General features: G+C 33.5%; 2 protein-coding genes and 1 non-coding gene across 4 annotated transcripts; all 3 read right to left on the bottom strand.

The window, feature by feature from the left end:
- Positions 1 to 607: 607 nt before the first annotated feature.
- Positions 608 to 17195, bottom strand: LOC122600319. Its single transcript, XM_043773029.1, has 27 exons — positions 17010 to 17195; positions 16659 to 16925; positions 15863 to 15922; positions 15685 to 15777; positions 15041 to 15269; positions 13439 to 13542; positions 13279 to 13341; positions 12675 to 12775; positions 11820 to 11914; positions 11219 to 11239; positions 11028 to 11123; positions 10821 to 10941; positions 9765 to 9902; positions 9321 to 9505; positions 8258 to 8493; positions 7449 to 7550; positions 6870 to 7046; positions 6584 to 6772; positions 5632 to 5873; positions 5387 to 5533; positions 3887 to 4103; positions 3652 to 3780; positions 2590 to 2733; positions 1809 to 1880; positions 1552 to 1731; positions 1415 to 1474; positions 608 to 1001 (listed from the first exon to the last, which is right to left on the bottom strand). Exons 1-27 carry the CDS (start codon positions 17013 to 17015, stop codon positions 927 to 929), a joined length of 3549 nt encoding a protein of 1182 aa, XP_043628964.1. The 5' UTR covers positions 17016 to 17195; the 3' UTR covers positions 608 to 926.
- A 1915-nt stretch (positions 17196 to 19110) lies between these two features.
- On the bottom strand, positions 19111 to 21144 carry LOC122585218 (calcineurin B-like protein 1). Of its 2 annotated transcripts, XM_043757332.1 has the most exons (9): positions 20971 to 21144; positions 20292 to 20374; positions 20110 to 20169; positions 19855 to 19963; positions 19722 to 19774; positions 19519 to 19599; positions 19324 to 19436; positions 19189 to 19245; positions 19111 to 19158 (listed from the first exon to the last, which is right to left on the bottom strand). In XM_043757332.1, coding segments are annotated over exons 1-9 (675 nt in total). In that variant the 5' UTR covers positions 21089 to 21144; the 3' UTR covers positions 19111 to 19157. The 2 variants fall into 2 exon arrangements, with proteins under 2 accessions (XP_043613267.1, XP_043613268.1); XM_043757333.1 differs by lacking the exon at positions 19519 to 19599.
- Positions 21145 to 25046: 3902 nt separating this feature from the next.
- Positions 25047 to 25255, bottom strand: LOC122586187. The gene has a single exon (XR_006321895.1). It is a non-coding gene; the product is annotated as a small nucleolar RNA U3 (small nucleolar RNA).
- Between the last annotated feature and the right edge of the window lie 361 nt (positions 25256 to 25616).

The following is a 25616-nucleotide window of genomic DNA, read 5'->3' as shown; positions in this document are numbered from 1 at the left end:
TTCCTATCAACTGTACCAGTCAAACTGCATGTCTGCAACTTATGTCTTCTTCCCACACGTTCTTCGAGTTCGGGTTTCGAATTACCGGACTCAAATTTGAAATTTGGAGTCCGGTTTTCCTATTACCGAGTTGGACCAAAAACAACGAATCCGGATAAAACAAATTTAGCAAAAACCATTTTGACAAACACACCAAATTATGTCCATTTCTAAAAATTTGACCCGACACCACCCTTCAACTTACTTAGTTTTTCACTTTAACAAAGTAGCATTTCTATACGCTTCTCTTTATGAAACTTTTTTCCTTTATGCACTTGTAAGAAACGCGTAAATATTTTTCTGTTTTTTTTTTTTTTAGAACAGAAGTAAATATTTTTTTATTGATTTACATTTATGACTCTACAAATTAAGTATAAAACAAAATAATAAACATCATCGTGATGGATAAATATCATTGTTTCCATGGTGTAACAACGTAACCAGCATAGCTAATTAAGCCTTTAGGAACTACCTTCGGTAATGTTCTTGCCTGATATAAACTATATTTCATTTAACTTAATCAATCCAAGGCGGCTTATTGAGCATAATATCTATATGAAACTGAATCTTTAAAACACTTGGATGTATATATATAAAAAAAAATGGGTCAAAATTATATCTTCTCCTGAAATATCATTCTCTATCTCAGCTGGCAGAACTGCCTTTGTCCTTCAACCTTCAAATGTACATGTAAGAAAAGAATCGCACAACAAATATACTGTTGAATTCTACACATAATGCACAACATCATGCCTATCACATAAATGCATCCTAAAACCGTACTCCATGTTTTATAGATGTTAAGCAGCCCAACTATAACTCACAAAGTTGTACTCCCGGAAAACACCAATAAGTTGACAACTATGTGCAGCCACTTTTGTACCTTTTCAAGACTGGCTAACATACAGAACAGGGACCAAACCAGCCATCTTACCATCCCGTCCAGGGCGTTTCTTCTTCACCTGCAGTAGGGTTAAAATGTCCCAATGTCAAATAACTAACACATAATACATCATCATAAAAGTATGCCACAAATATAATAGAGGTTGCAAAATGTGCAAAATGGACAGGTTAGTGATAGCCCAAAAGAGGGTACTTTTCGTATGTGCCACAACGGGTTGAGTGGATTATTTATTGTACTTGAACCATTTGACCTATTAAACAAATAATATAATAACCCTAATCGACCCGTTAATAATACAAGGGTTGAACTTGCCATCTCTAGCATTAAGTAACCATTAACTAGACAACCATAAAATAACCCCTCATGTGTAGACAATATTTTATTCCCTCCAGGATTCAACACACCATTAGAGGTGTTCGCTAACATATTTAATACTATGTATGTATGTATTGAACTACATTGTGTACTTACATAGAACCATCCATCAACTTCGTACTCAATTTCAACCTCTTCTCCAGCAGTTAAATTCAACTGTAATTATACAACTAAAGTTAAAATACAAGTTTCAAACTATATATAAAAATAGAGTGGATTAAAAGTCGATGTACCTCATCATCACCACCGGCAGTGAAGTCATAAAGGGCTGATCCAGATTGTCCATTCCCTGAAGAGGATCGTTCCTCTTCGTGTGAGTCAAAGCTGCTTGACCCCTGCCCAGTCAACGGGTTCTCAAACGACTCGAACCTTTGGTGAACTGGTGATGAGTATGGAGGCGGTTCTTCAGTAATCTATAAAATGCTGATATAGTTAATAACTTTGACAAGGCGAAATTTAAAGTTAAGTAATACAGGTTCAAAAGACTAACCGGAGAACCATAACCCTCATAGGAAGAGGAACCACCTGAGGGCTTCTTGTGTCTGCTTGTACTTGACTTCTCCTGAAATTGCATGCAAAATCAGAAGATTTCATCAACAAACTGGCTATGGGTTCTAACTCATTGATTATGCTTTATATCTAACAATTAGAGGTAGCATTTTCAACCCATTAACATATAAGTTGTCAAGTTTGGGTCAGATTAAAAGATGAGCGTAGGTAGAGCGGTTTAAATCTTAAGCCATCCAAAGTGTTTTTAATGCATACAACCTTATAGATCCTTCTATTGAAACATTTAGATAATTAAAGGAAATAACAAATAATTGTGATTGTATTTGACGAATTAATTATTCATTAAAAAATTATAAAAACTTTTGGAAAAAGTTGTCTCAGGTAAGCCCAACCTGGCGCGTAAAATCAATGTTTGAACAGTTACCACCCACCCACCACCCAAGTGTTTATAATGCATACAACCTCATAAATCCTTTTATTGGTAACTTAAGATTATTACAGGAAAAAAAACAAATTTCTTGTGATCGTTTTTTAATGAACTACTTGCATCAAAAATTTTCAAGAAAAGTCTGACAAAAAATGTCTTGTCAACCCAAAAAAAAGGTTCGACCAGTTACATGTAACAGGCCATCTAGGCCATCAATAAAATCAATAATATGAGTTGCATTTGAGTTGAATTATAAGAGCATTAACAGCACTCATACAATCTAAACCAAGTTCAAAAAATACAGGAAGAATTTTAACTTGCATCATATACGCACCGTAGGTTGTGAAGACCCATAAGTCGAAGGTTTTGAGCTGAACAATGAAGGATAATTCATTCCTCCAAAGTGGGATGAAATTGATGTCTCCACTGACCCCACCGAATCTGGAGAAGAAGATCCAGAAGACCTCCCATCATCATCCTGCAAATAACAAATATATCTTAAATCATAATTAGAGGTGGCAAAATGTACGCGTTGGATCGGGTCGGATGACGGGTCAAAACGGGTAGTTTAAAAACGGGCTGAAGTGGTTCGGGTTAAAACGGGTCCGGGTCGAAACGGGTCATTTCAAAATGAGCTTAATTATATGTTTATTTAATCATCGTTATTATTTATTAAAAGCAATGTTAATATTTTCATGAAATAACAATGTATCTTAAAATTAAATGAAGTTTTTAAATGGATGTGAATTTAATCATTTAAATTGTGTATTTGTTAATTTAGACATAAAAAAAATTTTACTCACATAATAGAATTACATAATTACACAGTAAGACAAAAATTTAATCTAAAAAACTACGTACCTTTTAAAAATCACAACGGCTCGAAGATTATGCTACAATTCTTTAATTTTATTATTGATAGATGTAAAATAAGTTAATATATTTGGGAATTTGAAAATATAAAATGTAAATTTCCTAATTGATTCAGATCGCTATCAGCTAGTTAAAGTTTAAATTGCAACTAAATAGTTATATAAAATGGGAAAAGTCAAAACTCCTCTTTCACTGTAAACGATGATCATGTATAACATCTCCCACCCAATTGTACCCATGTGTATCTAGATCTCGGCCCAGATAAACCCAATTGCAACTCAATTACTTTTCACATCCACCCATTTTGACCCGTTCATATATTTGCAGCCATCCAAACCTACCCAAACTTCGTGAGAAGTCACCCAAAAGGCCAAAACCACCCAATAATATGTGTATGGGCTATTATTGCCGCCTATAATCATAATGAACAAATATATCTTTTGCCGTTCTAAAAGAAAAAATAGATAAATAAATTTTTAAAATTATGAATGCACTAAACCATAAACTAAGGAGCCACCCTTACATCAACTTCTGCGGTCTCTAAAAGAGTTTTAGCCCACATGTCATCATAACTCATTGAAGGTCTAGAAATAATGTTCTCATCGTCAACATCAGGTGCATCAGTACCAGCCCCAGCAAGAAACTCATTAACCTAAAAAAGTAAAGTTATGTAATCAGATATAGCAAGTTAAATGATAAGCAGAAAAGTTGAAGACAAGAAAGTTGAGACGTTAGCCCTAGACTAGATAAATTCTCACCCTATTCATTGCAGGAGCATTATTCCACAAACCGTCATCGGCTAGACCTGTAGCCCAGGCATTTACGAGATCATCGTCAAGATTGTCAGACTCCACAGGTGCTGGTTTAGTGGCCTCATATATGAGTTCAGATATTCCTGTAGCAACAGCAACATCTCTCATGCCACTCGATGCAGTAATATTGTGCCGATTTCGATAGATATCAATAAGCTTTGCACTGTTGTACATTGGAAACAAAAAGATGTAAATTACCAATAAGGAAAACTGAGAAATTTGTTTGTTATCAAAACATAAAAAATAAATAATGATATTAACTTTTCATAATAGCCTGCGATATATATTAGGTAACGCAAAAATTTCATGTGTATTCTCCTTAAACCATGAAATAACATATATATCCTTATAAAATTTAAAATATCACATATGTCCACAGTAAACATTAAAATATCATATATATATATATATGGGGGATGGGAATATAAGGCTGTTAAGTACCTAAGCTTAGGTGTGGAACACTTAAATATTTCTTTTTTAATCCATAAAATTCATGGAGGCCATGTGATTTATTTAAAATTCAACAAATATTAAAAAATTATGTGAGGGGTTCCACACCTTAGCTTTGATAACGGACAACCTTATATTCACTTTTCCCTATATATATATATATATATATATAAAAAGAAATAATTAAATCCGTTTTAATTGATTTAAAATATTAAAACTTTAAAGTAATGAAAAGAAAATTATGTTCCCTCCCTCATTGTGTTGAGTACCCAACACATATCCATGAAAAGAATTTTCCAAACCAAATGTTCATATTAATTCACATGCATCTTGTATCTAAAGTCGGCAACATGCAAATAACCATTTGTTTCTGCTACTTGCTGAAATTATGATTATAGAAACTCATGTGTAATTATCAATTGTTCTATAATCTAATCATAAGTCCTTAGGAAAAAGCTACATACATGAAATTGTGATTGTAGAGTCTCATGAGTAATTATCAATGGTTCTATAATCCAATCATAATTTTTTCTGTGATATTTTCTCTACATCATTTCTTGATACGTATCATATTTCATCACACCAACACGAAAAGTCAATACCAGTTTACCAAAAACCAATAGGTTTTGCCACGTTGTATTCTACAAGACTAACTATTTATTTGATAATTATATACAAGTTTTAGGTTATTAACTATTTGATATTAAACTAATTGTCTGTTAGGATATATATGATATTTTAAAATTTACAAAGATACATATGATATTTTCTAAGGAGTTTATACATAAAATTCTTCCTCGAGTAATTATTCATTCACTTACTAACAGAACTGTTTGTGAAACTATTATTTTGATCAAATGAAAGACCCAATGTAGGTTGATAAGATAAAACCAGCTACCAAGTAAAGCTTATAAGATTTGGTTGTAAAATAAGTGAGGTCACTAATTTGATCCAAGCTTATAACAAGACGGTTTTTGTGTAATTTCCAATGATTACCTTGTTGGCCCTAGAGGTAGATACTTTGATCTTGGAACATAGCAGAATAGTGAAACAAGATCTAGGAGCCTTTCATGCGTCTCATAGAGCTTCTTTAGTTCGTCATCAGTCCACTCCTTTTGGGCATTATCATGGTTACGCATTTCCCTGCAATCCAAAGTACACATATATTCATATTATTTATGTATACTTTTAAAACAACTAGCAGAAACCGAACTACTAATGATGTGTACGGCTGTACGCACTTTATAAGATCATCTTGTGCACTGTACATATCATCCAGGACCTTTAGCATTGGACTAAGCAAAGATCCAAGACCAGTACCACTAGCTCCTTGATCTTCTCCATTACTAATATGCATATCTGAAAATTGAGACTGCACACCCCCTTGAGCTAGAGCATGTAAAAACTCATAGATTTGTATCCTGTAAGGCTCGCCAGATCTGATTGCCATAGTAGTAAGAGCCTGGGCAGCAATTATACGAACCTGAAATGAAAATTTCCATCACAGGATTGCATCAGAAAGGATACCCCACGGGTAACTCGGTAAATTACTCAAATGTGATGTAACATATTGTGTTAATTCATGTTTCGATAGAAGACAAACCACCTTAACAAACACTGCCGCTAGATCGACACATCTTGTAAAAGATCAGATTTCTAAAGAAAACCTTTGGTCAAAACCTAGATAGGGTTATTAACGAATGAATCACAGTATGATATAATGAGGCGACAGATGGATCCAAAAATCTATAAGTCTTCAATATATATATATATATACACACATATATACTTAAGTAAAAGAATCTTACTAAACGAATATACATATTGAAGACTCCTAAAGTTTGACCATAGATGTAAAAGATCTCATGTTTTTGCATCTAAGATCCATCTCAACTCTATTAAAATGTCAGGTCAACCATCAATAACATATAAACCAAAGTCAGTGTGGGTGTATGTGTATGTTCGTGCATAGCAAAGTCATTTCTTAAAGAAAATTAAATTTAATGTAGTATATAGTCTCTATAATATGTGTGTATTATATACATCCAAGACCTGAGAGAGTGAGAAGAAGAGTCATTTACACATATTGATTTGACCTACTAAAAAGGATAGTCAAAAGAATAGATGTGCCTAAGGAATAAACAAGTGAGGCATGACAATCATTGAGTATCAGGAATTCTTTAAAGGTTGTACCTCCCAGCTGCCAATGAAAGCACATCGCTGCAGCCGAGTGAGAGCATTCGCCAAAGTTGGATTACGAGAACTAGCAGCTGCAACCATTTTATCTGCATCTAACATCATGAGTGCAGTACCAGGAGGAGTTGCTGATTCCCAAGCATACTCAGATGCAGCATAATTTGCATTTTCACCAAGGAACCACACCTGTAAGTATTTAATAGCACATTACAAGATAATCATCAGTTAATCATGTGTAATTAACTCAAAGAATATGCATTTGACAGAATATAATGATCATTACCGCTGCTTGAACGAGTCTCTGTAAAGCCAGAGCCGACTTTGGATCAGTTGCAAATACTCTATCAATTGATGTAAGCCCAGACATGGAACCAGGTTGCGGAGGTGGCAGATCAAGAACTATCGTGACTGCTTCAAGAGCTGTATGTTTTCCTTCTGGACCAGCCCCAACCAAGCATGTCTGAAAGGGAAAACAGTCACCAGACATCAAGATAAAAAGTCTGAAAGTAATTATATTCGAGTAACACAATACCAAATTGATTTTATATTCTATTATGTACATTATCCAGAAATAATGTATATCTTATACATTTAAACGAACCTCTGATGTAGAGTGTAAACATGAGACAGCAAAAATTGTTATACAAAGGTAATTTAAAAAAACTTCAAACAAGTGGCATGAGGAGTCTCAAGTATGCATTTGTCGACTTCAATGTCGAAATAATGCATTAACATGTTGAATGTTACCTCATGCATTGCAAATGCTAAAACTTGGAGATTAGGCTTTATATGGAGTCATATTACATGCGGAAAAAGGTTAAGCATTAATGCATTATCAATGGAAAATTATAGAAAAACCAACCTTCCACAGCAATTGCAGCACATCAGCATCAATTTTTCCAGGTACTTTAGTAGCAAATACTCTTGCTATTTCTAGTAGTGTCACTGCCATATCTGGAGTTGCCTGTAAGAAAGTATTAAAATATTTATTAAAAAAATAAAAAATAAAAAAAAAATAAGAAAAATACGATAAATTCAATTCATGATAGAAATAGCCATAAGGTAACAGCTTGTAGAACAAATTCATGTTGTGGGCTTAGAATATGCTTTACTAGAAGAGATCTACTGAATATTCACGGGGGTGATGATATACATAAATACTACTAGATTATAACAAGAGTAAATTATATTTCCATCCCATTGCTTTTAAATATTCCTAGAAACAATCCGTATACTTTGAACTCTACCCTTTCAGTCCCTACATGGTTTCAAGTGCAACGTTTAGGTTCAGAACCAATCATATGCACACATGGATGACAAATGACTAAAACACCCTAATATATGGAGAGAGAGAGAGAGAGAGAGAGAGAGAGAGAGAGAGAGTTTACTGTGTCATATTTCAAAAATGGATTCCCTAATCACAAATACAAGGTGGCACAAAAAAATGCCTAAAACAAGCCCAAGGTGCATTTTACAGTAACTACTACCATAGAATCTAAATATAATGCCTCTATCAAAGTCAACTAAGACCAATAAGGATTCTATGGTATAAAAGAAACTGAATGAAGAAGGAAAGCCAACAAGAGATCAGATCAGAACATTTAATACCCAAACATATAGCTAGATTCTGATATCAAAAAGTAGTTATATTTGTAATTAGCATAACAGTACCTTAAACCGTGCATGCAAAGTGAGCAAAATATCATTCAATAAAGCAGCCGACCAAGCAGGATCAGAAAGCTCTGATGCAATCATTGATTCTAGTTCAGCAAAAGTTTCTTGCGGGCTTTGCATCCATATAAGTGCTTTAATCACCATTGCACGGACATAAACACATTCACATGCCACAGTTGTACGTACTACCTCCATTAATGAAGCCAGTAGACTTGCAACCGTATCTTTGTTGCCTGCTCCATTTAACATGGAAGGGAGATGTCAAATACCAGAAGGGAGAGCAAAGGAAGACAATAAATGTAAAAGCAAGTGTACAGCAATGCCACCTAACATGAATAAAATCAGTTGGATAACAAACTAAACTACTAAAGTATTACATTCAGTATGGAAAGACTTCCTTTACACTACAAAGACTATTTTCAGCCAGATTCTTTCAAACGACACATTAACAGATCCTAAAGGCAATTGTAACATTTCACATTTGCATCACCAACTCACCAAGTATACAAAGAATGACCAAGACGCCAAATGTCACTTCCAAAAAAATTCCCTCCAGAGACGTTCAAAGTTTTTAATTTATAGTAGAAATGATTGGATACATATTATAAGGATTTGAGATATCAACATTGTAAAAGACTACAGTCTTGAAGGGTACCTAGTGTTCTTGTGTTTGTCGAACTAGGTGGCAATGTGTTGATAGGGTAGGTAGGGTAACTGACCAAAACAGGTAATATTTAAGTACACATGCGAAAATGAAAGTCACAACTTTTTCGACCAACTTTTTATAAATCTTAAAGCCAATATTGGTATAAAAAATTAAACATCTTATCCTTTTTATCAGAACTATAAAGTTGTAAGCATATGAAGTCACATCCGACTGGTTTTCTATATAGCTAATTTAAATCATTTACCAGTTCGACTTACAAAAACTATGGCACGCATAACACAAATACTGGATATTGACTAGTCTAAAAAAAGGTGTTACAGTGATGCATAATATTTTGTGTTGGTAAATATAACTATTTGATAAAGACGTCTACGCGGAAAACGATCCAATTACCTTCAAACTGAGATTTCCCGTCCTCCAGCTCATTACTTTCAGCAAACGTATTAACATCACCTCCTTCCTCAATTTCATGTACACCCAAAGAAAACGCAGCAGCACGACTTTTCCCCATTTCCTGCACTACCCTAGCTGCAGCATGAAGTACAGGCCGAGAGAAACTACGAAAAGAACTCTCCAGTCTGTAACAAATTGACAGAAAAATGATGAAGTTCTACAAGTAAAACAAACAACCAATGCATATAAGTTAGAATAGTGTAGACTTTAGACAAAAAGTGGTTTCAGTCAGCCCAACCCAACATCGCCTGTTTCAACGGGAATCAAGAAGCTACTTGTTTTGACCCTTATTCCCTAACCCAGGTCGCCCAATCCGCCCATTTTGGCACCTCCAAGTTCTAATAATCTGAAACATGTATAATCATATTAAATAAGCACAACGACCTTCTCATCACAAGTTTTATAAGCAGCTGCGGACGTCTCGCCTTTGAAGATTTATCTTTGTCCTTCACAGATGGTGCTTCAGGGGCCTTAAGAACTTCTCTCGTTAGTCGATACCAGCCAAAAGCTCGTTCTTCGGTCCTGCAGTTGACTATATTAGCAATAATTCTTAAGTCACATAACTAGTTTCTGCACATCAGCCAAAGGCATAGCCAACCCCCTACCCTAAAACAATCTTCAACCTTTGCTCTAGAACTCTACATTTAGAATTTATGGCAATAAATGATATCCAAAGTACACACGTCCTCTGCATAAGAAAAATTTAGAGGATTGACTGACATCCTCCACGCATAGAGAGTTGACTTGCCATACATTGACATAATTTTTCTAAAATAGTCGCTGATAGCAATATAGCATTAACAAGTCTCATGATAGCATTTCATTGAGAACTTATAATGAGGCTATCAAATATGATGTTTAATTCATTTTTAATAGTCACTGATAACTGTTACTACAAGTGTTAAAACTATTTATTTTGGTGAAATTTATATATATATATATATATATAGGGGGGGATTATCAAATAAGAACAGTTTTAAACTAAGAACGGTGAGAACACCTTAAAAACATCATTTTGATACATTAAAAGTCTATAAAACTGACATATTGCATAACTACTTATCATTATTTAAGTGTTTAACAACACATTGATTCATCAAAATCGAAAAAATCACGATTTTTGTTGGATGCATCCATCTTGGATATATATACACACACACAAACACTAATCACTAATACACATATATCTTTGAAAATATCAAATATTATTTCATAAGAATTGAATACTAACACAAATTAATTGAATTAAACAAATTGTGTAAATATAGAATATTATAGTCTAAATTCTTTGAGAATTTTTAGAGTATATGGTTGGAGTTGTTTTGAACCAAATTAGAGAAAGAACACCCCTGACATAGGAATGTTATTCCAAATAAACCATGGCAGTAAATAACGAAAACAGCATATAACAAAATAAAAGACAATGCATGGACATAGTACCTGTCACCAGAGTCAGATTTCCCCAGTACACAGAGGATGGCCTCAAAACAAACTCTGTCACTGGGATCAAGGAGGAGCTGGTATAGCAAAGAGGTAAACTGATTTTTAACATCTGGTCTTTCTGTAAAAACAAAAATTATAATCAGACCTTGAGAGCAATTACTTTCAAAGAAAATCAAACAATTTGACAATATCAGCAATAATTACCATCCAGTGACTTAGCTCTAGATATTGCATGGCACAATCTGGCCAGAGCAACCCTAGCAAGCACATCATGTAAATGCAAAACATCCTGCAGAGCTCCTGATTCAAATAAGATCTACAAACTTTAGTGGACTAGGTTAACCTGGTAACTATTAACAGTGTCACTTATCAGAAGAGCAAAAATTCCAACATACCACCAGGCTGAGCAAGCTTCCCTATAATAAAAAGAGCAAAAAAAAAATAAAATTAGAAACTTCATGAAAAGTCGAAGCACCCACAAGAGATGAGGATGAGAGCAGTATTCATGAGACACTTTCAGTTTAAGCTTAAATGGAAACTTGACTGCATTTGGGTCAAATACATGACCAGTACTGTCGTAGTTTATAGACAACTAATAAATTAAATAAAATCATAACTTCTAGACATTTTTCAATGGCCAATTAATCTTATCGCCTTACTTTCATTTAAAATAAAATCCTATTCTTTTAAGAGGCAATATAAAATCTCTCTTAGCAAGCAAAAATGTAGAACTCAAAATGTGGACAGGTATTTTTAAACATCACCAACTTCATATTGATGTAGTCATGTAGATATAAGCAGATAATGTAAAGAATATGTTTCTTAGCAACATACAAAAACATTAAGAATGTAGATGAATAGCATCATCACTTAGAATTCTCAACAGAAGGCCATGTGTAACTTGATTAAATAAAAATTATGTGCCAAAATAAGAGAACGTGTGAAACTGAAATCATGAGACCTCAAGGTTTAAAACTATAAATATACAAAAATTACCTAAAGCCATTGCCACGGCATAAGGATCTCTTGTCGCTAGCTCAGAGATAATCTCCAAAGAATGTCTAACAGCCACTGGATCAGCAAATGACACTCTGCAGTCAATATGAGTTTTACTTAGAAATAGTGGCAGAACGTGAAAAATTTTATTCGGAGGGCCAACATATATATTTTTTTATTTTGGAAGGATTGAAATATATACGAGCAGTTATTGGAATAAATATTATATAAAACATCTCTTATATACACATTTACATATGCTTCAATCAGACTTTGGGAGGGCCACACCCTCTCTAGCCTCTACTAACTTCCACCCATGCTTAAAAATCAAATTAGTTCGTAAAACCTAATAAAGTAGAGCTTCATAATCCTTAATAATAAGAAACCATAAGTGAGTTTTTCATCAAAACACGAAGACATTTAACATCATTCAGCTGCTTAAGTCGGATGAAAAGTAATTAACAAGGTGACTTGAATCCAGTAATTAGAAAGAAGAGCATTTTTGTAACTTGAATCCATTTATATATTTACTTATTTAGTTGGCAAAAAAAAACATATCATCTGTTAGTAATTAGTGATCAGTAAAACGGGCTCTTGTGATCAGAAAACTGTGCTATCAGTTACTGTCTCGCTCTATTTTATAATTCAGTAGCAATGATATTCCAATCTTGGGTTCTCTAATTCGTCTATTTAGTTTGGTTATCTTAGAGAAAAAAGGAGCACCATAATAACTTAATATAACAAAGTACAAACCACTTATTACCTTAAATAATTAGTAACTAAATCAAGAAGTGTTAACAAACCAAGTAATTCTCTAAAAAAGTAGAATGAAAAACAAAAAAAAAAACAACTAACCCCTGCACCGCACGATGAAGAAATATTGGATTTCCTGGATCCAAGGGGAGTCTTCTTAATGCACTCATGGAAGCATATTGAAGATTACTCCGAATTATGGACTGATCAATCAATAAAAGCTAGTAAGGATTAAAAAATTAGATGAAACCAGCAAGTAGGTGTAAACATTATGTTTTCAGATAGGGCCATATGCCCATATCTGCCCTTTGATTGTAAAGCGGGAAATATCAAGAACACAAGTTTTACACCTCAGAGGTGGGTAGCTTATAAAAACCTTAAAACCTCTCATGTCATTAAATAATGCAAAGAAACACCTCAGAGATACAAATAGTTATTGTTTTATTGTGTGCTTGGTCCACCCCAAGATACAAATTCAAAACGTGCACCCTGGATCCTTAAAACAAATATAAGTTCAAAACTCACAACTGTATTTCCCGTAAATCAACTATTAGGTTCTCATCCACAATAGTGTGTAGATTAGTTTGTTGGTTTAGTAAAAAAAAATTGGGTTGGACTCTGGAATCCATACAAGATAGACATAATTCAATGATGGCTTCTTGTACTTCTATGTGATAACAATGAGAGCTAAACCATACAAAATTACCTCTTTATCGCCACCTTTTGCCCCAAATATCCCTTTCTTACGTTTATCAGGGGTATCAGCAACCTGATAAGAAATATAACATATGTCATAATCTATTCTAGTCAATATAACAGAAGTATAAGCAAAACCAATAAATAAGTAAGAACAACGCATAACAAACCTTATCAAGAATACCAAATACTATTTCGTACAATTTTCGCAAAATCTCAGGAGTATCAGAAGCATATGTAAGAGCCTTCAGTGCTTGAAGCCTTCGTGCATGAACTTCAAAAGGATGAAGAAAATAAACAGAAAATAAAATACAATGAGAAGAAAGTGGGTAGCATGTGAAAAGTGTTTTTGTGACCATCATTTGAAAACAGATAAGAGATATCCGGTACAGAAAAAACTCAAACATGTAAAGTTGGCATTGAAATGAATGTCAATGATGATGACAAGTATTAAACAGATTAATAAACACCCATGTAACTTAAGCCGTCCTACGTTGCTAACACTTGAGATTGAGACCTATAGGGGCACTAATCAGTATAGTAGTTATCAATTAAGTAAAGTAATAGAATCAATTCACAGAATGCATAAACTGACTACGAAAAAAACATTCACAGAATCAATTCAAGAGGATCAATTCATGTTGTAAAACACTTATATATTAAACACATATTCATATGTATTTTAGAGAGACTAAGAAGCTTGCCACCCCAACATTAAGATCTCAATATGGACCAAGAGCACCATACCGCCATCATAGAATGATAATTCCACTGCAACAAAACAACATAAAGGCTGATGCTGACCACCAATTTTAGTAACACTAACTAACCTAAAAGATCAAAATAGTATTTGGACTTGCTAGATTCCATTTTCTGGCACAACTTAATCGAAAAACATATGTCAAGCAAAACATTGTTGCTTCACTTTAAGCAACTATCTCATTTGCATGTCCGTATCTAAGGCTCTATGCTAATATTGGTCATCACTTAACAATACAATCACGTTTACTTCTTCCGAATTTGGCCATTAGCAACTCAGTGTTAAAGACAAGATGTTCTCCTATCAAATTGAATTACATATATGTAGAATTATTCTATCCCTTTTCATGAGACAGTTTGTGTTGATGTAATAAAAGAAAAGGCCCATTACGATCACTGGCTAGTTGCTACCCTGAATAATCGACCCATTTTACCAAGCAGTCTCGCAAACTATTGCTTCTTTTCTAAAAGTAACAAAGAAAGTAAGTAAACACCCAATGCCGTCTTCCACGGATTTTGGGTCCCAATACCACAACGGTGCATGGGGAGGTTGAGATGTAGGCAGCCTTACCTCTACCAAGGTAGAGAGGCTACTCTCATGTTCTATCTAAATAATAGAAAAGGACCTCCGGCCAATTATGTCTAAAAGCAGCTTCTAAAGTTCATGATCCTTTGTCATGGCAATGTATATTATCACCAACTTTTCTATTATTCTCTAATTCTGTGATTCCAAATACACTATATCTTCTTGTAAAGAAATAACAGATACTGCCTCGTGAGAAATATCCAAGCTTCTAACATAGTGGTCACGATGATCTGATATGCATAGAGTTGATTACTAGACATGATTACAAACCCCCAGATTCGGAGCATCATTGTTGATAGCAAAAAATCCCAAGATAATATTCTTAATCGCCGCATCATAACCACAAAAAATAAACCAAAAAATAGATACAATGTATTAATTTATAAGAGTAAGAGCACATGGCAAAATAAAATAGGGAATCACGTACATTCAAATTCAGAATTTAAGGCCTCTGTAGAAAGTCGATCTAGTATTCGAGGTACGACATCTGCTCGAGTGACCCCACCAACAGCATCAATGTCAGCTAAAGCATCCCAATTTGGTGTAGGAATCCCGCCACCCGGAGTTAGACCTTGTGCTCCAGTATCAGGCAAAATTCTTGCCAAATAATAATAGACATAACGTAGTATAGTCCTATCCTCACATTGCTGACCAAGCTGCAGAATGGATCAAAAAAAAAAAGAACACAATAATACAACATAAAGGATAAAACACAACATAAAAAATTCAACTTAAATAACCCTTAGTACTACACGACAAAAAGCAAACACTGGAACTTTACGTAAATGAATAAACTACTAATACTAATGTACTAAATTAACATACTTTTAGGGTTTGAAAAAATTCTGCTTTTAATTACAAATGATGTTCAACCACATAGTATACCCATGCTTGCAGATATATAGTGGTTTATAGATGGTAAAATGTGTTCATAATATGGCAAAATGGTCTTATAGTTAGGAGGAGATTCTTATGAACTTGCAACTTTAACTTTCAATATACTCAGTATATCAACGATCTTCCAAAAGTACGTGTTTTAGAAAAGACAAGCATATACAAGTAAATTCATACCATAAGAAGAGAAGGTGCAAGAGACGGATCGACGGAGTTGTACACGGCAAGTTTAGGGAACACATGCTGCACCAATTGTCTTTGGGACTTTTTCTACAGAAATGCAATACAAGGGCTATAAATTTACAGTCTGGTGAACGAATAACTAATATAACATTCATAGACAAGAAACTCATACTTGATCAGATGAAGCCGCTAACTCATGGATACTCCTTGCAAGTTGTGCATAAGAAACTGGCTACAGATAAGAATATAAACAAATTTATTGGGGCTCTCACAAACAAAAAGATCAAACGATATATCAAGAACCACAAATTTAATCAACATCACTCAAACTCAAAGCATAATGAAATATAAATATGTATATATATATATATATCACAACTGCCATGTGTCTTCCTTGTTTAAATAATAATGAACAAGGCACAAATGAGATCACCGCTCAACTGAAACAAAATTTGATATATCATGTGCGTACGAATCATACTTGAAAAGGAAAATTTGAGAAAGCATTCGGCCAATCAGCCGTACTCCAAAATTTATTGTATGTATACAACTTAAAAACGCATATATTGTGATTCAACATTCAAATACATATGCACCCGGACATCCGGTAGTTATTTAACCGACGTGGCAACTTGTATGAATGCCAATGGCACCATATACAGAAGACACATCACCAAAAGTAGTGTCAGATACATAAAAAAGACTAAATTTAAATACAATTTCGAGCTATTTACATATATCCTATGAACACTACAACCTATATCATACTTCTCGATATCTCATATTCCTACTTACGGCTTCCGGTTACCTTGGCACCCTAAAATCACTTATTTAAAATAGATAATCAAGCTTAGTCTAACTAGAATTAGGTCACTTATTAGTTACGGTTGCATAAGCACAGTTATAATTCATCTAACTAATCAACTAATATCTTTAATAGTAGTATATACATACAGAATGATATATACCTTTTTCTTGTGGTGCTTATGAGGAATACGAACAGCGGCTCGAGCAGCAGAAACGGCGTCGTTTTGGATCTGCATCAAAGTAGATCTTTTAGATTTCCGATCAGTAGTCGCCGGAGCAGCTACTGCTTTACTAAACGGACTAGATGGCCGTTGATGCGACGTCGTTGTAAGCTGTGCTGACGTGGAAGAAGACTGTGGTTTCGGTGGCGGTGGTGCTGACGTAGGATCTGAACTTATTAGATCCATTAACGTCATTCCAGAAGAATCCTGTTACATTACATACAACAATTATAAGTGACTAGAATTTTAGATAATTTGGAATTATAAAATTAGAAATGGAACACTACTCACCGCCATGAGAATTTATTGAAAATGTATTTTTGATTAATTTTATATTTGATTTCAGTGTTAGTGAAATTGGAGGAAGACGGAATGATGGATTTGGTGCTCCAAAGAGTTGGAGCTCTCTCTCCGATTGATTTCGTTTCTCTGTAAAGTTACAGAGTTTTTTGAGTTCTTTTTCTTTCGAGACGAGAATGTTTATTCGAGAATCAATAAATTACAAAAACCGTCCCCATGATTTCTTCCTTTTATCTGTATGTATCTTTTTCTCATATTTATCAGTATGTATCTTTTCTCATATTTTTCATATCTATATGAACAAATAAACTATAAATCATCACGTATAGTTCATGATCTATTTAGAAGAAGTTTGTTCGTTTATATATATTGACGAACGTTCGATAAAATGTTCATGAACATCTGTCGGTAAAACATTTTAGATCAATTTTGACCACTAAAATCAAAATTATAAATGTTCGATAAAAAGTTATAGATAATGAATATCTTGTAATATTGAATTTGAGTTCTAGTATTTATGATTATATGTTTGTTCGTTTGTTTTCGTTTTGTTGAGTTCATTCGTTTATCTGAACATTTGTTCATGAACATAAGCGAACAAACATGAACTAACCATTTTCTTAACGAACGGACATGAACACAACTTTGTATTCGTTTATCCATCTATGAACCGTTCATTAAGCTAAACAAATACACATGAACAATACCTCGTTCCTGTTTGTTTGATTCCTTTACATGTTTTAATAAATCATTCCATTTTCACTAATATATCCCTTTCATTTTTTATTCAATATTTTTCTCATGTTTGTATCATTTTCATATAAAATGATTGGAGATATATTGGTCATCTTATTTAAAAGTGATGGTTTATGGATCATGATAAACTAAACACAGATTTTTTTAATCTACCCAATAACTAATTTCAGGTTGTTGATTTAACTTACTCATTAATTAGTGTATAGGTTTCTCCTTTACGCTAAGTAAATTTCCTTAAATTGATATGTTTATGGGTTAAATGCAAAAAAATAGAAACTAATTTTGGTCGAATTCAAGTAATTAGCAATGTTCTATGAGTCTTTTACTTTTTAGAAATCATCTCCTATTTATTTAAGTAACTAGCAATATCGAGGAAAAATTTTATTTTTAGGAACCATCTCTTATTTATTTACATAAATATAGTAACATAAATAGTAATTTATGTCTGACCATATATGACTATGATAGAAGATGGTTTCCAAAAAGTAAAGCGTTTATAAGATATTTTTAAGTACGTGAATAAATAGAAGATAGTTTCTAAATAGTAAAATAAAAAATAAAATAATTAGATGACATTGTTAATTACAAGAATTCGACTAAATTTTTTTTTTATTATTTTTTTTTTTTTGCATTTAACCTTTGTTTAAAAAGCTAATGTTCTTTAAAGTTGACAAAGCCAAATGGGCCATAAATTGGACTACCAAAAAGGGGGCCGAAGGTAGGATTGTAGGATCATTAAGAAAAGGTTCTTGAAAATTTATTACTCGTACTATTTTTTTATGTTTCAACTAGCTCATATGTTAACATTTTGATGAAATGCAATTTAACTCTCGAGAATCAGTAAGTTGTTTAAATTACTTTGTATGCCAACGTAAATTACTATTACATCCAATTATTTAAGGTTTATTAAGATCCAACACAAAGGTTAACAAAACATTTTTTAAGGAAAATTCGTTTGATCAAATGATGATGTGTACATCTGTATAGTTGATTTGGTACTCTACATCCAATTCACCAGAATAAAAACCTTTTACCCCCCAAAAAAAGTCATTTCATCGACTACTAATTAATGGTATTGAGGTTTACGAAATGGTGAAACCATAAGACATTACATAAGGAATGTAACAAACGCCATATATTACTATATCTTCATTCCTGCAACACAACACTTTGGCTGCTCTGAGACTAATTGTTCTACCCTCTATTAGATTTGACAGAAACCCATTATGACAATTATCTCATTTGGAGACATTAAGCCAGCTCTACAAACAGAAAGAAGAAAAAATAGATAAAAGAAAGAAAAAAAGGAACCACATATAGACAACAGTTGGTCAAATGGTCAATTACAAGTGGTCTCTATGTGTAATGCTATACGACCAACTACTTTCTTGACTTATAAAAAACCAATTACTACTAGACATTTTCAACTTCAGAATGGAATATGAAACTTGGAAAACTTGTAGTGATCTCCCTGCATTTCACATAAGTTTAAGTTAGTATCGTTATTATATAAGCACATGCTTATACGAAATTAGTAACATGATCCTACTTTAGATATGGAAGAGTCATAATCTTCAACAATGCAGGATTTCGGTTTACAAAACTGTGCCAATCTGATTGGTTTATTCTTCCATCCCCGTCTTTATCAACTTCTAAAAATGTCTGCTCAAAAGTCATGTCAAAACATTTAGTTTCAACAAAGACAAAATGTGAAATATCACAAGATCACTGAAATATAACTGACATCATCTAGCATTTTCTCGATAACTTCATCAGCCAGGTTCAAGTCAGCCTCACATAGCAATTCAATTAACATTTGCTTAACCTGTAAAAGTGTATTATGCATAAGTTAGCGTCATATATGAGGAGATTCGTTAACGATCAAGATCATGGCCATCTATGTAGCAATGAACTACTTAGTAGTCTAGTACAATTGTATAATAGTACCTCTTGGCGTTCAATGAATCCTGTTCCGTGTATATCATAAAGCTTGAATGAAACTAGAACATAAATAAAGTGTATTAAAAGATCGTTGCTGGTTATACAGAAGTTAAATTTCTAGTAATTGTGGTTAACTTACAACTAATTTTGTCTTCTCTTGGGGCTTTATCGTGGAACACATTAAGTGACCTAACAAAGTCACCAAAATCTATAGTCCCCTTCTGTTTCACGTCGAAAAGATCAAAAATCTGCTTATGAAAGTGTAGAGGCATTAGCAGCGTTATAGTTAAGAACAGCCACTGGCGAGAATCAAGGATTTAATGGAATTTGCAAGTTAAATACGATAATGGTAATTAATTAAATGAGTTAGAAACTAAATGTAGGAAAAACATACCCGGTTTGCAAATATATTATCTTTCTTCTTATTCTCGAATAAAGCTAGATGGAATTTTTCCTGCATATCCAACGAACTTGCAATATATAATGCATGTTGAAATAGACTCACATGTCATACAGAGTAACACATAATGGGGTATTATTGGTCATGTCTCATTTAAAAATTGTGGCATGGATTACCTTGTTTATTAGCCCATCATCAATTACTAGACTGCTTATGTTCTTGTATAACTCATACAGTGCTTCAACTTCGCTTACACTAACTTCAGAGACAAAGCAACAACCAAAACAACAAATCAATAAACTAAGTTTTAAACCAAAACTCTAAATGAGAAGTGCAAAAGTTACATGTAAACGGATGAGGTTTTTGTTTTTCATCATTTCCAGTTAAAGTGAGTCCTTTGACTCAGATGTGCGCAGCCTAACCAAAGTATCCCCGTGGTCACTTCCAAACCTTTCCCTAACCACCCCCTATCTAGTGAGGTTTGAACCTGAGACCTCTTGTGAGGACATCCGTTCTCCTCACCACTAGACCACCTTGGTAATGGCTCATCATAGGTAATCTTCCTAGTGAAATTATTCTCAATACATTAGTAAATAAAATTAGTAGTGCTTCTCAGTTACTACTCTGTATAAACATTAAACAATACTTCCACATTTGCTTAGAACCAAAGCCCCGACTACGTTTTCAACAACCATGGCATACTTAGGAGACTAACAATAAAAGGTTAATAAGAATGACTTAACAAGCATTAGACAACCCCAAAAAATTATTGATTTCGCATTCAAAATGTACAAGCTAAGCTACCAAGGTGGGCAAAATGCTGAATGGACAAGTAAGTAGAAAAAGTCAACTTACAAGCTGTTTGAGAGGCAAGAATTATTGGATCCTCGTGTCTTAAAAGATTTTTACTCAACACTTTCTTTGAACTTTTCTCCAATGGTTTTTTCGGTGTAAAACTGAAACACCCCTTCATGACAACAAATGGCAGTACAGGATTATGTAGGTCCCTAGCGCACGAACACGTTGAATTGGTAGAATTGGTAGCGAGTATGCGGATATATATCTGAACTATCACATATTCACATTCATTACAAAAATCAGAAACCGAAAATAATCTTCTTGAAAAGTTTTAAAACATTGAACAGAATATATCAAGGTTATCATCGATCTATTAACAGGATGTTGATTGCTAAATAATATAAGACCATTATTACTCGTATTATAGATAGTATGTTACTACAATAAGTAGACAATTATAATATATTGTTATTCCAACCAGTAATTAACTAACCCGGCTATGTATATTCGAATAAACAATTGCACTCAGTCTCCATGTTGCGAAATTATCTCTATAATAATGTGATCATATCTATCATTGATTAATTTGTCCCATAGTTGACAAACTGGCTCTTCCTATCAAATGACCCTTTTCTCTAATTAAACTATACATATATATAACCTCCTTAATTAGAAAATAGACCACACTGAACTGCCATGATTTACTCGATCTATTTTTGAATTCACTTATAACATAATTATGAACTGTGCACATTAAAACTATATATTTACAGTACTGTCCAAACTATCAGTGTAACTTAGGGGGTGTTTGGTGTTGCTTTTTCAAAATAGACTTTGCTTTACGCTTTGAAAAAGCATATATGTACTCCAAAACCGTGTTTGCATGACAGATAATTATTTTTTCATCCAAAAACTTTTTAAAATTTTGTATTTTTCCGAATGTTTCCCTTGGTTAAAGGGTACCCAAGGCGAGTTATATTTTGACTAATTGTAGCAGTAGTCTAATCGGCCATTGGGCATGCCATTTCCCTAGCCACCCCTAAATTAATGTCTTGGCCATGATTCGAAACTAAAACCTAGCTCTTATAAGAAAACAAAATTCCTTAGCTAGTACATGCACTTCCTAGCTAGCTTGTTTCATATGTAAAGTATCAGCTTCATATCATATATCATATTATATATAATAAAATAAAATAATATGGAGGCATATATATTGCAAATTAATTACGTGCCTGCAGGGAAGAAGATAGATCCTCGATCTTGTTGGAGATATGAAGTTCAAACACGAATGGATGTTTAATATGCCGCTATGTATTGCAGAGATGATCACAATTAACTTTTAGCTAGAAATTAATTAATACACATACATAGAGTATATAGACGATTATATATATGCACATATGTATATCAGTATATAGAAACAATGTTTGTTTGTGAATTTTGATTGGGCGGAAAACTTGAGAAAATATTTGTCACTTTTCCAAGAGAGAAATTAAGCGAGATTAGACAGATGTTTCGATATTGGGGGTAGGGAAGACAAATAAGACATAACGTCCCTTTTATAGTTGAAATTGTAACAGTTGGGGTTAAACAATTAATGGTATACTTTTAATTAATTAATACGAGTAGTATTTATTAAGAACAAACTTCCATACTAAACGTTTAGAGTGTAATTCAAGAAAACTTGTCTAATCCAAAGTAAATAAGAGCCTTTAGGCTTTAGCCATATATCGGGTTATACCCCAGATAGTACTCATATTCAAGCTATGTACGTACGTTTAGTTGGTTGATCGTTAAAAAAAAAAAAATTCGATCTAATTAATGTTCATATTTTATGTACGTAATGATATTTATGAAAGGATAAAAAGAAGCTAATGTAATCGGGAAAATGATCCATAAAGCTAATAGTACTCAACTTGCATCCTTTTATAACATGTATATCAGAATATATGTACACTGAGGTTTACATTTGTAAGATTGTGTGGAGCATGTTTATTGTGCGATATATATAAATAGATAATAATTAAACATCATGAGTAGAAATATTTTATCGATATTTATATCTTTTGGTTTTCAACGTACATTTAAGTTTCAACAATATTGCATACATTTTTAATGTATGATGTATCATATATCATAATCACATTAAATCAATAATTTACACTACTCATCGGCGTTACCACCAACTATCTCCGCCGCCTCCGTCTTTATCACCGTCACAACGTGCGGGTACCTTTTTCTCGTTCATATTATTATCTTTTTGTTCCGGCTGAAAGACGTACATTTTGACTCGTTCGACATAATATTGATTCATCATAGATCACTATATGTTGAATTTTTGATAATATTTACTTGTTATTAGACCACTTTTTAAATTGACCTGATAATAAAAATAACCGGAAAACTTCAAGCGATAAATTTACTTGTTATTTATGGTTAGCTGTAACTAACATGTATTTAAAAATTAAGCTAAAGTTATCGATATGTCAAAGGACTAAAGTAGAACTATCTTCTAATTCTAGAATGTTTGGTTCTGGCCTACAGGACAAATAATATAACATCATTATGTCAATGTCTTTGAAAATCTTGGCGTTACTTTTGTCGTGCATTAACAGGACATAAATTTCTAATTTTCGTTTTAACATCTTTGAACTAATGTTACGCGTTACTGGATCCGTTATATGTCGATAGATTAGAAAACAATTAACGGAATGTATTGTAGGCCAGCATATATATAAAGTAAGTTACGAGTACTTAAAAAGTTAAATTAAATAGTTATGTCATTGAATATAGGCAAATTATAGTCTCGTTCATGAAAATTATCATATTCTCTCCTTCACACTCCTCATTTCGACGCTTATTTCTTCCCACTTGCAAGTTATGCATATTTTTTTAAAGATGAATTTCGTTGGAAACTTTGTGTCGTGATTTGACAGCGGGCCGGAGGTCTAACATACATTGTCTTAACCGGGTCCGCGATAGAGAGCTCATTCGAAGTAGAAATGCCTATTTCAAATACCCGATGGAGGAAAACCCCTACTAATCCGCCTGAAGGCACGACAATTAATAGGGGTAAACCTTACCCCCTCAGACTTGAACATAGGTATACCCAAGCCAAACCTTTATAAAAAAACTTAATTCATTTGTCCTCCTAAGACTTGAACTTGTAAGGGAAAATAGTCATATAACCATTAAGCTCAAGACCTCATGCAAGTTATGCATGACTATTCCTTCTCATTCTTTCACCATTTTTGAAAAACACAGCAAAACACAAAAAGTTAAACAGGTGAATAGATGTCAAAACATTAATAGACACCACTGATTTGCTCCCCACCTACATGCCTATGGAAGTATGGATTATTGTCAAGGGTAGCTTTAGAAAATATTTTTAGCAAGCATATGAAATTTTTTAATTATTTGGATATATATATGTTATCTAAATATTTAAGCTTAGGTGAAATATAAAAAAATATTTTTAAGCATTTGAAGTGGATGATTATAACTGGATACACATCATTTTATTTCTAAATTCGTGCATATTGTTCACACTAAATCTAGTTGGTGGTGGTTGTTATTACTATTACTATTATATTATTATTAGTATGGTACCAACACAATGTGACGGTGTTGTTGTGGTGATGGTGTTGTGGTGGGGGCGACTATTGGTGGCAGAGGCGGTGTCGAGTGATATAAATTATTGATGTAAAAGTAATTGACGGAAATGGTTTATAAAGATATTTTGAAAGATAAAAAACTGATGGTGTAATTTAAGTAAGAGGTTATAAGTAAAAAATAGAACTAATTGCATTTTTGGTCCCTGTGTTATCACACTTTTTGCAGGTTTGGTCCAAACTTTTCATTTGTTGCATTTTTGGTCCCAAAAGTATGCATTTTTCGCAAGAATGGTCCAATCTAACGATTCCATCAAGTATCAACCGTTAGTTTGATTATGTGCACCTCATGTGAGGGGCAAATCGTCTTTTTACACAAATAGGACCAATCTTGCAGTTTATATATATACATATATATACACACATACATACACACATATATATTACAGTATTAGCCACCACTAATCCAAATCAATCATCACACCCGCCTACCTCCAATCACCTCCGGCCACCACCAACCTAAATCAATCATCACATTCGGCCACCACCAACATAATTTATAGACAAACAGATATCCTCTACTGGGCCATGGTCAAGACCATAAGGCTCGGTTAATCACACTCTAGCTACATGTATCTATTTCATCAACTAGACATGAGTTTTTGTCTTGATAGAAATCAAGGATACAGAGGTACGAGCCTATGGAAAAGATCTTGTTCAAGTAAGGTCGTAACATACTGAGATCTGTAAACACACATACCCACGGATTCACTACCTTCGGCTCACATCAAATTTCCATATATACACGGATCCATAAACACACACACCCACATATCTATAAACACAGACACACAAATTTCCATTTTTTTTCTTATTTTTTAGATCTACATCTATTATACATATTTTATAAAAGAAAAGATGGACCAGATGGAAATGAATGTTTCCAAAGTTGTTGTACAAATAAATTCAGAAAAGGTGGTGGTGGTGGGTGGTTTTTCCTCTTGCTATAAACCCAACAATTCGACTCTTCTTCTTCTTTCTCTTGTCAAAAATCCAATAGTCCGATATGGTGGCGGCTAGGGTTCCAAGTGG

The sequence above is a fragment of the Erigeron canadensis genome, chromosome 1 (genome assembly GCF_010389155.1).
Source record: "Erigeron canadensis isolate Cc75 chromosome 1, C_canadensis_v1, whole genome shotgun sequence".
In the NCBI taxonomy this organism is placed as follows: Eukaryota; Viridiplantae; Streptophyta; class Magnoliopsida; order Asterales; family Asteraceae; genus Erigeron; species Erigeron canadensis.
This window is presented reverse-complemented; position numbering and strand designations above follow the sequence as displayed.

Coding starts and splice junctions, on each gene's coding strand:
- LOC122585218 (XM_043757332.1), bottom strand. CDS start 21,088: ATGAAGGGGTGTTTCAGTTTTACACCGAAAAAACCATTGGAGAAAAGT. Junction 19,775..19,854: donor AAGAGAAGACAAAATTAGTT/GTAAGTTAACCA, acceptor TTTATGTTCTAG/TTTCATTCAAGCTTTATGAT. Junction 19,437..19,518: donor TCGAGAAAATGCTAGATGAT/GTCAGTTATATT, acceptor ACTTTTGAGCAG/ACATTTTTAGAAGTTGATAA.
- LOC122600319 (XM_043773029.1), bottom strand. Junction 10,942..11,027: donor TAGAGCTAAGTCACTGGATG/GTAATTATTGCT, acceptor TTGTTTTTACAG/AAAGACCAGATGTTAAAAAT. Junction 5,874..6,583: donor CTTTCATTGGCAGCTGGGAG/GTACAACCTTTA, acceptor TTTTCATTTCAG/GTTCGTATAATTGCTGCCCA.